The 13,483-nt window shown below is 40.7% G+C and overlaps 1 protein-coding gene across 2 annotated transcripts in view; it reads right to left on the reverse strand.

The window, feature by feature from the left end:
- PTPN11 (protein tyrosine phosphatase non-receptor type 11) overlaps positions 1–13,483 on the reverse strand; it is a 91,284-nt gene that overhangs the window by 45,316 nt on the left and 32,485 nt on the right. For both annotated transcript variants that reach the window (XM_047759668.1, XM_047759667.1), the window contains exons 4-6: positions 12,112–12,304; positions 8,283–8,399; positions 7,276–7,389 (exon numbers count right to left, since the gene is read on the reverse strand). In XM_047759668.1, coding sequence (XP_047615624.1) covers positions 7,276–7,389; positions 8,283–8,399; positions 12,112–12,304 — 424 coding nt within the window. The remainder of the gene's footprint in view (positions 1–7,275; positions 7,390–8,282; positions 8,400–12,111; positions 12,305–13,483) is intronic.

Consider the following 13,483-nt stretch of genomic DNA (forward strand, 5'->3'; position numbering starts at 1 on the left):
TGAATACACACACACACAAATTGGGAAAGAAAGAAAAAAGAAGAAGAAGAAGAAGAATCTATAGGAAAAACCAAAAACTTGGGTTTGTTAAGTTTTCATCATACCATATATCCTAGAAGTAAACCATCAACTGGATTTCAGGAGCAAAGGAGAAAAGAACCAAAAAGTTTCACAAGAGACTTTGTATTTTTAAGATGCATCAAAATCAGAAATAATTTATAAGTGTCTTCTGGGGAAAAACACCCCCAAAAACGCGAAGAGTTTTACAGAAAACCAGAAGCTGGGCATACAAACAAACAAAACATCACTGTCAGAATTAAATTATCAATGGCATTGCAATTAAGAGCTTTGGTTCACTTTAAAGGCCATCAAAACACAGAGTAAGAAGGAACTGATCCCAAATTTATCATGTTCCAAGAAACAACTAAGGTACAACCACTAAAACAATAATGCCTTGCTATTGTGGCTCAAACTTCAGTTTCAAAGGACTTAGATTTTTTTTTTTTTTGTCTTTTTGCCATTTCTTGGGCCGCTCCCCGCGGCACATGGAGGTTCCCAGGCTAGGGGTCCAATCGGAGCTGTAGCCACCAGCCTACGCCAGAGCCACAGCAACGCGGGATCCAAGCCGTGTCTGCAACCTACACCACAGCTCACGGCAACGCCGGATCCTTATCCCACTGAGCAAGGGCAGGGACCGAACCCACAACCTCATGGTTCCTAGTTGGATTCGTTAACCACTGCGCCATGACGGGAACTCCAGGATTTAGATTTTAATGAGTCTCTGCTTCCACCACATCCCTAAATTTTTGTACAACGGTTGGTTCTACTCTCAGCCTTATTCCCCTGGACCCAACCATAAAGGGCAATTTTTTAAAAAATTGACTAGATTTAAGAAGCAGGTACAGAAGAGATCTAGAAAGCAGGCCATCAGCTATTGAATGTAGCTTCAGTTTAAATGAAATGGTAATTCTCTGATTTATTGCCTGACACAATTTATCACCCTAGCCTGACCTCTACAGAGACCTTAGTACAGATGTGATTTTCTTTTCTTTTGTTCATTTCTCCTGAAAGCCCACTCAGTTTTTCCTCCATTTTGCTGTTAATAATGTGTAAAAGATTAATTGAATTTGAGATGTCTCAGAGGGAAACCATCAGGTCAGTGTTTAGAATCAAAATTTTGCATGGCCAGAAAAGTCAGGGTAGGATTTCCTTCTAAGTTCTTTTCTGATCATGTAAAACTCCCTATTGCTGCAAGCTGTGCAAAGATTTGACTTTATTTCTCTAAGCACTGCCTAAGTGAATGTAAAGAATCCACCACTGCATCAGATAACCCACCTTGCTGCTATAATTTTTTAAAAGGTCATAGTCACTTTATAGGAAAAGTGTTTTATACAAATAATTGCCTCAGCTACTATTTTATTTTATTTTATTTTATTTTTTGTCTTTTGTTTTTTTTGTTGTTGTTGTTGCTATTTCTTGGGCCGCTCCCGCGGCATATGGAGGTTCCCAGGCTAGGGGTCCAATCGGAGCTGTAGCCACCGGCCTATGCCAGAGCCACAGCAACTCGGGATCCGAGCCGCGTCTGCAACCTACACCACAGCTCACGGCAACGCCGGACCGTTAACCCACTGAGCAAGGGCAGGGACCGAACCCGCAACCTCATGGTTCCTAGTCGGATTCGTTAACCACTGCGCCACGACGGGAACTCCTCAGCTACTATTTTAAAGGGAAGTATAGCATAAAAATGGGTCTAGATTGGCGTTCCCGTCGTGGCGCAGTGGTTAACGAATCCAATTAGGAACCATGAGGTTGCGGGTTCAATCCCTGCCCTTGCTCAGTGGGCTAACAATCCGACATTGCCGTGAGCTGTGGTGTAGGTTGCAGACGTGGCTTGGATCTGGCATTGCTGTGGTTCTGGCGTGGGCTGGCGGCTACAGCTCCGATTCGACCCCTGGCCTGGGAACCTCCATGTGCCTAGGGAGCGGCCCAAGAAAAAGCAAAAAAAAAAAGACAAAAAAAATGGGTCTAGATTACAAAATAGCTCACTATTTCTTATATTTACCGCAAGGTCTGATATCTTTTTTTTTTTTCTTTTTAGGGTTGCACCTGCAGGATATGGAAGTTTCCAAGCTAGGGGTTGAATCAGAGCTACAGCAGCCAGCCTTTGCCACAGCAACAGCAACGCCAGACCCAAGCCACATCTTCAAACTACACCACAGCTCACAGCAAGGCTGGATCCTTAACCCACTGAGCAAGGCCAGGGATTAAACCCATAGCCTCATGGATACCAGTCAGGTTTATAACTCACTCAGCCATTAGGGGAACTCTCTGATATCTTTTAATTTTAACTAAAAACAGTATTTTTCAGACTTTAAATATGCTAACCAAAATGTACAAAAGAGAATAAAAATTAAAGATGAATAACAACCATCACTTTTTTTTTTTTTTGCTTTTTAGGGCCGCACCCCTGGCATATGGAGGTTCCCAGGCTAGGGGTCCAATTGGAGCTATAGCTGCCAGTCTACCCCACAGGCACAGCAACATCAGATCTGAGCCATGTCTGCAACCTACACCACAACTCACGGCAATGCCAGATCCTTAACCCACTGAGCAAGGCCGGGGATGGAACCTGCAAACTCACGGTTCCTAGTTGGATTCGTTTCTGCTTCGACCATCATTTTTTTTAAACACAAAATATCCAAAAAAAAGTTACTATTAACAAGAATCAGCAACAATAGAAAAAACATGCCTGCATAAAGCTCTCCATTGTATCTTCTTTGTAATACATTTGGAAACTATCCAAATGCTCATCAATAGGTTGAATTAACTATGGTACATCCACACAAGGGAGTACAGTGTAGCAAAAATGAAGGAAGACTCAATTTATTTCAAGGAAACAATTTTTTCTAGCTCTATCCATTGAGAAGGCAATAACCAAACCTACAGCAATAAGCACTTCTGGCTCCCAGACTATATTCTCTAAATACAACTTTCCACGAAAGGAAGAAAGGGAGGAAAACAAAAGAGAAGTTAACTCACTCCTTGGAGAAATGACCAATTCTAGTTCTGAGATGGGAAATGTATTTCTCTATAACAACTTATCACACCATAAAGTAAGGAATCTAGCAAAAACTACTAGAGCTGTATAGGAAGAACTAGAAGCTTCCACTGGCCAAAGCTAAAATAATTTGAGCAACAGAAATGGTAACAGGAGTTCCCGTCATGGTGCAGTGGTTAACGAATCCGACTAGGAACCATGAGGTTGTGGGTTCGATCCCTGGCCTTGCTCAATGGGTTAGGGATCTGGCATTGCCGTGAGCTGTGGTGTAGGTTGCAGACGCGGCTCGGATCCAGTGTCACTGTGGCTCTGGCGTGGGCCAGTGGCTACGGCTCCGATTAGACCCCTAGCCTGGGAATCTCCATATGCTGCGGAAGCGGCCCTAGAAATGGCAAAAAGAAAAAAAAAAAAAAAAAAGAAATGGTAACAAATGCCACAGAAAGAAGCACACTAAATGTGTTAAAAATCCATGAGTACATAATGACACATACACACAAAAAAATCTTTTGGAGATTGTTATTTTGAAAACTGCTTGGTAAAAAGGAAAGAATCAAGCATTTTATCCTGCCTTTATGACAAAAAGCTTACCTTTACAGAAATATTCCAGCTAATAATAAAGAATGTTAAAGTTAGTTTATCATGATCTTATTTGCCTTACAAATGAATGGATCTAGGCAATAATTATCAGTTGCTGCTTAGAAAATAAAAGGAGAAGCGGAGTTCCCGTCGTGGTGCAGTGGTTAATGAATCCGACTAGGAACCATGAGGTTGTGGGTTCGATACCTGCCCTTGCTCAGTGGGATAAGGATCCGGCATTGCCGTGAGCTGTGGTGTAAGCCACAGATGCGGCTGGGATCCCGTGTTGCTGTGGCTCTGGGGTAGGTGGGCGGCTACAGCTCCAATTAGACCCCTAGCCTGGGAACCTCCATATGCCGCAGGAAGCAGCCCTAGAAAAGACAAAAAGACAAAAAAAGAAAAAGAAAAGAAAGAAACTAAAAGAAGAAGCAACAGGTTATAAGCAATTTCTGACACAACTATCACCTATGCAGTCTTGCCAAAGAATAACTGGATCTAACAGAGCCTCCGAAAGATCTACTTACAAGAAATACAGGGGGGAAAGGTGTTAAAATCCACCACAGAGAGACACTCTAGAAAAATCTAGACCATCAGTAACTCTCAGGACAAAGGACCTGACAAAAAAAAAGAGTCCTATCGTCTGAATGTTTGTGTCCCTCTACAATTTAAAAGTTGAAATCCTAAGGTGATGGTATTAGAAGGTGAGGTCTTGGGAGGTGACTAGGTCATGAGGGTGGAGCCCTCGTGAATGGGATCACTGCTGTCATACAAGAAGGCCCACAGAGCTCTCTCACCCCTTCTGCCACGAGAGGACACAATGAGAAGTCTCCAACCTGAAAGAAGGGTCTCACCTGACCATGCTGGCACCAAGACCTCAGACTTTCAGCCTCCAGAATGCTGAGAAATAAACTCCTGTTGTTTATAAGCCACCCAGTCTGTGGTATTTTATTATAACAACCCAAATGGGCTAATACAGAAGAAGAATAGGGAGAGGAAGAGAAAGAAAGAGGGGGGAAAAGATGGAAGAGAGAGGATAGGAGGGAGGCAGAGTATTAAAAGAGACGAGATTTTAAAGAGAGATCCAGGCTGGGGTAGGAGGTAACTTATTTAAATAATGATCTCACAACGAACAAATTTTTTTTTTTTTTGTCTTTTTGCCATTTCTTGGGCTGCTCCCACGGCATATGGAGGTTCCCAGGCTAGGGGTCTAATTGGAGCTGTAGCCGCCCACCTACCCCAGAGCCACAGCAACACGGGATCCCAGCCGCATCTGCGGCTTACACCACAGCTCACGGCAATGCCGGATCCTTACCCCACTGAGCAAGGGCAGGGATCGAACCCGCAACCTCATGGTTCCTAGCAGGATTCATTAACCACTGAGCCACGATGGGAACTCCAGCAAACAAATTTTTTTAAAAAGGAGCTCCCATTGTGGCTCAGCAGGTTAACAACCTGACATAGTATCTGTGATGATGCAAGTTTGATCCCTCGCCTTACTCAGTAGGTTAAGGATCTGGGGTTGCTGCAAGCTGCAGCACAGGTTGCAGATGTGGCTCGGATCCATCATTGTGATGGCTGTGGTACAGGCTGGCAGCTGCAGCTCTGATTCAACCCCTAGCCTGAGAACTTCCATATGCTGCAGGTGTGGCTGTTATAAAAAAAAAAAAGACAACAAGCAAAGAACAGTGACTAGCTATCTGAAATTTTTATTATCTTTTTTAGATGTGGAAATGGTATTTGGGTTAATATTTTAATTTAATTTATTTTTATTTAATTTTATTTTTATTTAATTTATTTTACATAAATTACCATAAATACTGAAATATTTATGGTAATTTATGTAATATATGGGATAACTGGTGAAACTGATAATGGTACATGGAGATTCTTTATACAAATCTATTTTATATACATTCAAAATTTTTTTCATATCAAGTGGGGGAAAATTCCTATTTCAATCAATCTGCAAGTGTGTGTGTGTGTGTGTGTGTAAATCAGGAAAATATGAAGAGTGACTCGTGTTAATATTAAGCAATTATTTTTAATAGTTTTAGAAGTGATAATGATATTCCAGTTATAATTTTTTTTAATGAAATAGTTGCAGATGAAATAACAACTGGGATTTGCCTCAAAATAAGCCAGGGCTGGCAGAGTAAGTGGGATGTAGTTTTAAAAAACTAGCCAGATGTCAACAACTGTTAATGCTGGGTGATAGGTAGTATGTATTGCTGTAATTATCCTATTCTCTCTGCTTTTGTATACATTTAAATTTTTACATAGTACAAAGTTTTGAAAAATAAAATTTCTGTGCATATCCATCAGCCCTCATGAGGCTTATGCAGACTAAATGAACTCAATGAAATAAGTGTAATTAAAGGAATGCTGAAACGCTGCCTTTCATTATCTACACTGGCAGGAGAGAATGAAGAGAACAGTGAGCTTGAGATTTTAAAATTCTGACTCACTGTGTTGATCATCACTTTTTCAGCTGTGTTTTTCATTACTGTCCTCCCTTTCTCAACTCGAAGCTCCTTAAAAGATGAAACTCTGTCCATCTTGTTCACCTTGGTGACTAACCCAATGCTGTTATAAAAGAATAAATGTGAGGTCAAGCCTCTGGTCAGCAACGATGAGCAAAGACCATGACTGTTCTATTCTGTACCCATCGTCAGTGCCGTAATTCAATCAATATTCATAATACAGAAGTTGGACAATATATTTAACCTCCCTGAGCCTGAGGCTCCTCATCAATAAAATGAAAATCATATCTATCTCACCAAGCTGATGTGACACACTGTGATGAAAATGACTTCACGTGGCCATTCACTCATTCATTTATTCCTTCCATAAATATTTATGAATTCTAAAGTCTTACAAAAAGTATGAACTAATCATTCCCATAAAGAGAGTAGTAATAATAAAATAACATAAACACTGGCTAAATGTAAATATTCATTCAACAAATATTTATAGAGTACCAGGCCCTGTGCTACATGCTAAGGATAACTAGGAAGGTAAAGATGGCACAAAAACAAAACAATCAAAAAAACTGTTCTGGAGGAAAGTTTTCTGTCAAAGGGATAAGAAGAGAGAGATGAGAAGATTACAATGAGCTGGCAGATGACACACGGTTCGTGCAACAGGAACACCACCCACTCTCATTGGGGACACTCTCCTACCCAAACAACTTCCAGGAAAAGAAATTGGTTCACTTAACCTCTCAAAGTTATAAAAGTTATAAATTCCCTGATTAAAACCACCATGAGATAATTCTCTTTTACTTACTACTGAAACAAGGCTATGGATTCTTTATAAATCCCAGCCAATGCTGGAAATCTTCCAAAGAATTAGATCCTTTTGTTCTTCTGGGGTTTTGCCAGTGGTCCAAACCAAAAGAGCAAATGGAGCTATTGGCTCATCCATTTAATATTAACTGCCAACTCCCTTCTCCCAGAACACAATGCCCTTCTATTTGAAAAAGTCGCCTCAGCAACTTGCTCCATGTCAATCAATGGCCAAATTAAGAAAGGATGCAGATTCAAGTCTTTCAGATCCAATCCTAAACACGAGACCAATAGCTCTTCCATTAAAAATAGGATTTAATAAATAACGTCAGGAAAAAAAAACTTTTAATAACTTACCTCAAATTCTTCCCAAAAGCCTTGTTTGACTTTATCTGTGGTCTCAGCTAATTTGCTTAGTTCTCGAACTCGACTTTCTATTTCAGCAGCATTGATACGAGTTGTATTGAGGGGCTAATCAAATTCAGCAGTTGGTGTGAAATGAAAAAAAGTATTACGGAAGAAAATGTTAATGCAAAAAAAAATGGCTTCTATATTGGTGCTGGTGTTCATAAAGGTAAGGACAGGAAGTTCACAGGCCACAGTATTCACAATAAAAGTTTTCAACTAGAGTTTCACTTTCCTTTCTGTTTTGTCAGGAAATATATCTTTCTTCAATCTCCACAGACTTTACTTTGCTGATATAAATTTAAATCTATTTTTCTTTATAAATAGAACACAGTGGTAGAGCGATGTTATCATTTGTTACTAAGTAATAAGCATGATCTCAGTGGCGCCAAAGTGAAAAGGTATGATCACCTAAGGTGGATCTACAATGAAAACTTGCTTTAAAAACTCCATAAGGCCTTTCAGAAATACATATGGAGGAGTTCCTGTCATGGCTCAGTGGAAACGGAATCTGACTGGCATCCATGAAGACACAGGTTCGATCCCTGGTGTGGCTCAGTGGGTTAAGGATCCAGTATTGCCATGAGCTGTGGTGTAGGTCTCAGACAGGGCTCAGAGCCTGTGTTGCTATGGCTGTGGCGTAGGCTGGAGGCTGTAGCTCCGACTGGACCCCTAACCTGGGAACCTCCATATGCTGCAGGTGTGGCCCTAAAAAAAAGAAAGAAATACATATGGAGATAGTCATGAAAATGATGTAACTTCTAGAATCTGTTTCCAGATACTACAGAAGGTAGGTAGTGAGTAGAGTAATAAATGAAACAAGATTTGATGAGCTGATCATAACTGAAGCTGGATGATGAGCCCATGGAGGTTCATCATACAATTCTACTTCTGTCTATATGGGATATTCTATATTAGGAGTTTTTAAATTCTATATAAGGAGATGGAGTTTATCTTACCTGCTTGAGTTGTAGTACTGTGCCCAATGTCTCTACCATAGGATTCTTCTTGTAATGCTCCACAAGATCTGTCAAAGAGTCAAACCGTTCTCCTCCACCAACGTCATATTTCAGTTCCTTTCAAGACAAAAAAAAAATATGTTCATGACCTTTATGTTAAATTACTGTTTTTCAGAGTTCCTGTGTGAGGCAGCAAATTAAGGAACTGGTGTCACTGCTTGGTCACTACTGTGGCACAGGTTTGATCCCTGGCGCAGGAAATTCTACATGCCACAGGCACAGCCAAAAAAAAATTATTGTTTTTCCCAACTCAAGTACAGAGACTAACTTTCCCCCAATAAGGGAAAGATCAAACAGTTATACGAGCACAAAGGGACAGGAAGCAAAAAAGATGATGAAAATGGAGAAGTTGACCGAATATAAAACAGTTCATTGTGAGGTGTGAGAAGTTTTAAGCACGTATCTGACAATAACTAGGCCTCAAAAAAGTTTCTCCCCATAAGTCAAATAAACAGTTTAGAAAAAAAAAAAAGAAAAACCATATTTTTTACTATTTACTTAGCCTAAGTGACTTATACATAAGGCTGCTAAATAGAAGATAAATATGACTACTTCTCTCTGAAACACAACAAACTCCAAGGCTGGTGAGGCAGCACTGAAGCCCAACATACATGTCTTTACTTTCACCTTCTAATGAAAATTTAAAAGGGAAATTATAAACAGAAAGCAGGAAATTTTTCTGATAAGCACAACAGAACACGCTATTTCAGGAAAACAACAGGAAAATGTTTAAACTTAGAAAACACAAAACCCCAAAAATGATATATGAAGATATTTGGGTATGATCTTTTTCTTTGAAAATAAGAGGTGGGAGAGTTCCCTTGTGGTGCAGTGGGTTAAGGATCTAGCATTGTCACTGCAGCGGCTGAGGTCACTGTTGTGGCGCAGGTTTGACCCCTGGCCTGGGAACTTATATATCACACAGGTATGGCCAAAAACAAAACAAAAAAAATTTTTTCTAAATAAAATAAAATAAAAGGAGGAAAGAAGTACTTTCAGAATGACAAAGTAAGGATCTCTGAAAATCCACTCTTCCACAAAAATAACAAGAACTCTGGCAAAAATTGTCATTAACATTTTCAGAACCCTGAAAATTAACCAAGAACCTCTAACAGTCCAAGGAACATTTATTCAAGAAAAAGAGTGGCCTTTTAACTTGCCCTATTCCTACCTACCTCTCCCCAGCTTCTTGGTAGCCTTGAAAACCAACAGCCATAGTAGCTGTGAAAACAAAGCAGCTTAGTAGGACTAGAGTAGACAAGACGGATTTGGAGCACCAAGACCTATCCCCAGAGAATCATCACTGACTTGTTTAGCAGCTCCCTGGTAAAGCCCTGTTTTTAGAGCTCATCTTTATTTGACTGACTTAGAGCTCACTCAGCCCTGCCTTCAAGGGAACTGCCAAAAACAATCAGTAGCAATTGCTTAATATCACAGCTGCCTACAGCAGCAATACCAGTTAAAACAAATAAGAGACTGACCAAAAACTTAAAAGGAAAGTCCAGACCACATCCACAGGGGGCTCTGAAAACCTCCAACATATCCCTGGGAATCTAAAAGGACACGTGCATGTGTAGGGCAGTGTGAAGTCCAGGAAAGATTTTAAAAGGCCCTAATTTTTATCTTTAGCTGATCCTGAGGTTCAGTGCAAGCAGAAAATGAAGGCTAAAGCAGAGTTTTAAGGTGCCAGATCAATGAAGGCAGACATGTCCCAAAACACACACACATAGAGCCTCCCCGGCAAAGGTTGGGAAATTTAAGATTTCGAGGCATTTAAGGAAATCTCTGTCCGATCATTAACTGATCACTAAGCTACCAAAGCAAAGACTTCAGTGGCCACACATGACAAAGAATATGGGAAAGTTACTAAACACACAAAAGCAACAACTACAGGAACAATTAAAAAGTAGCAACAACAAACTGTGGGAAAGGAGGGTATCAGATTTCCAGAGTTGCCACATTATATTATTTATTTTTGTTGTAGTTTCCAACAAAAACTTATGAAACATACAAAGAAACAAGAAAGGATGGTCCACACTTGAGGAAAAGTACTCAATAGAAACAGTCCTTGAAAAAGCTCAAAGACCAGCTAGCATAAATATATTCAAAGAACTAAAGAAAACTATACTTTAAAAATTAAAATACAAACATGATGTCTCATCAAAGAGAATAGCACAAAAGCTATCATTCATAGCAGCATTATTCACAATAGCCAAAATGCCCATCGGTTTTTTAATGGATAAACAATACGTGGTATATCCATACAATGAAATGTTGGACAATAAAAGAGTTTACTGACACATGCTACACATGATAAACCTTGAAAAGATACTATTAGCATGTAAAAGAAGTCAGCCGGAAAAGACTAAATGTTACATGATTCCATCTGCATAAAATATCCCAAATAGGCGAATCCACTGAAACAAAGAGATTAGTGGTTGCCAAGAGCTGAGGGAAGGAGAAAAAAATGGGGAGTAACTGGTAATGAACACAGTTCATTTTTTTTTAAGGTGATGAAAATGTTCTGGAATTAGATAGTGTTATTGGTTGCAAAATCTGTGAATATACCAAAAGCCACCAAATTGTCCAGTTTAAAAGTGTGAATTGTATGGTGTGTGAATTACATCTCAATAAAGCTGGGTTTTTTAAAACCTTATTAAAAGCCTAAAGCAGTGGAGTTCCCGTTGTGGCTCAGTGGTTAACAAATCCGACTAGGAACCATGAGGTTGCAGGTTCAATCCCTGGCCTTGCTCAGTGGGTTAAGGATACAGCGTTGCCGTAAGCTATGGTGTAGGTCGAAGACGCGGCTCAGATCCTGCATTGCTGTGGCTCTGGGGTAGGCCGGAGGCTATAGCTCCGATTTGACCCCTAGCATGGGAACCTCCATATGCCACGGGAGTGGCCCAAGAAATGGCAAAAAAGAAAAAAATAAAATTTAAATTAAAAAAAAAAAACTAATGCAATAAGTGAATAGTCAGTTACTATTCAGGAAACTATGTCAAAACAAAGTTTGATGTAATTGACCAAGAACCAACCTCCTTGGTCTAGCCACCACACTAAAAATAAGAAATAGTGAGGGAGTTCCTGTCGTGGCACAGTAGTTAACAAATCCGACTAGGAACCATGAGGTTGTGGGTTCGATCCCTGCCCTTGCTCAGTGGGTTAAGGATCCGGAGTTGCCGTGAGCTGTGGTGTAGGTCACAGACGCGGCTGGGATCATGAGCTTCTGCGGCTCTGGCAAAGGCCGGTGGCTACAGCTCCGATTTGACCCCTAGCCGGGGAACCTCCCTATGCCGAGGGACCAGATCAAGAAAAGGCAAAAAGACCAAAAAAAACAAAAAAAAAAGAAAGAAAGAAATAGTGAGTTCAAGTCCCCCAGCCTTGATGCAGTGTAATATGAAGACACATGTAGTCACAGGCTTGACAGTGCCAGCCCAAGGGAGGAGCTAAGACCATGGGTTTAGAAATTGAGCCTGAGGCAGACTCCAGGGGCAATCAAGCACAAACAGCCTGAGATACTGCAGGGCAGAAGGTGATGCACTGAGGCATGACTTGATCTGCTAGAGGAAACAATTTAATAAAGTTCTGAAATGATGAAACAATTATAATTAACAATGTACTAGAAGTGCAGAAGCCCTTGAAAACCTTGAAAAGCCTTGAAAAGCCCTTGAAAACCTGACTCTGGAAGGAATAGTGTCAGCCTTCTTCCAGCAGAAAAACCACCCAAAGATGACATTTCACCAGACCCACAGTTCACTCAGAGCTTTACCTGACAGCGGATCATGACGTGGGTCACTTTAGACTTGCCATCATTGCTCTCCCCTTTGTCATCTCCTGTCCGGACAGAGAGAACAAAATCCCCAGGGTGGCTCTGGCTCTCTCGCACAAGAAAGCTACCATGTTTTCCTTTCTCAGTTAATAATTTCTCTGCTTCTTTCCCAGAGAGGTGTCCATGAAACCACCTAAAAATGTTTAAATGAAAATCAACTGAGTTCTGCCATGAGTTCACAACATTCTTTCACAAAACTACCAAACATGGTCACCTCTCCTAAACACAATTAAAAACACATTCCTCCAAGAGACTGATCCACCCCATATAAGACAGAATTTGTTTCTCAAGCAGTCAGGAAAAAAGATAAGGATGGTAAGAGTGACCACTAAACTCTTTAAATGAGCCCACAGTCATTTGGAGGCAAATATCCTCAATCTTTCCTGTTTTTTTTTAAATCCCCCATCTTTTAAAAAGGCAATTTGTCATTCTTCTACTGCCCAATTCTAAAAGGACCAACTATTTAATTAGTCATTTAAAAAAAATTATAATAGAAAGTTATGGTAGAAACAGAAGATCATATGAAGGTCTGCCCTTGCTTTGGCATGCAAGCTATATGAAAAAGGGTCTTCGAGAGTTCCCATCGTGGCTCAGTGGTTAATGAATCTGACTAGGAACCATGAGGTTCCAGGTTCGATCCCTGGCCTTGCTCAGTGGGTTAAGGATCCAGCGTTGCCGCGAGCTGGGATGTAGGTTGCAGACTTGGCTCAGATCCCGCATTGCTATGGCTCTGGCATAGGCCAGCAGCTACAGCTCCAATTCAACCCCTAGCTCTGGGAACCTCCATATGCCACGGGAGCAGCCCAAGAAATGGCAAAAAGAAAAAAAGAAAAAAAAAAGAAAAAGAAAAAGGGTCTTCATTATAAATTAATTCAAGCATTCCAAATTTTTTCAGATTTCCAACCTATACTTCAATAGCTTCCAAGTTCTTTATCAACAATTTTGGGGAGTTGGAGTTCCCATCGTGGCACAGCAGAAACAAATCCAACTAGGAACCATGGGGTTGAGGGTTTGATCTCTGGCCTTGCTCAGTGGGTTAAGGATCCAGCATTGCCGTGAGCTGTGGTATAGGCTGCAGACATGGCTCGGATCTGGCATTGCTGTGGCTGTGACACAGGCCGGCAGCTACAGCTCCGATTAGACCCCTAGCCTGGGAACCTCCATACGCCGTGGATGCAGCCCTGAAAAGACAAAAGACAAAAAACAAAACAAAACAAAACAAAAACAATTTTGGGGAGTTGCCATCATGGCTCAGTAGTAATAAACCCAACTAGTATCCATAAGGACACGGGTTTGATCCTTGGCCTTGCTC

Source organism: Phacochoerus africanus, chromosome 15 (assembly GCF_016906955.1).
Source record: "Phacochoerus africanus isolate WHEZ1 chromosome 15, ROS_Pafr_v1, whole genome shotgun sequence".
In the NCBI taxonomy this organism is placed as follows: Eukaryota; Metazoa; Chordata; class Mammalia; order Artiodactyla; family Suidae; genus Phacochoerus; species Phacochoerus africanus.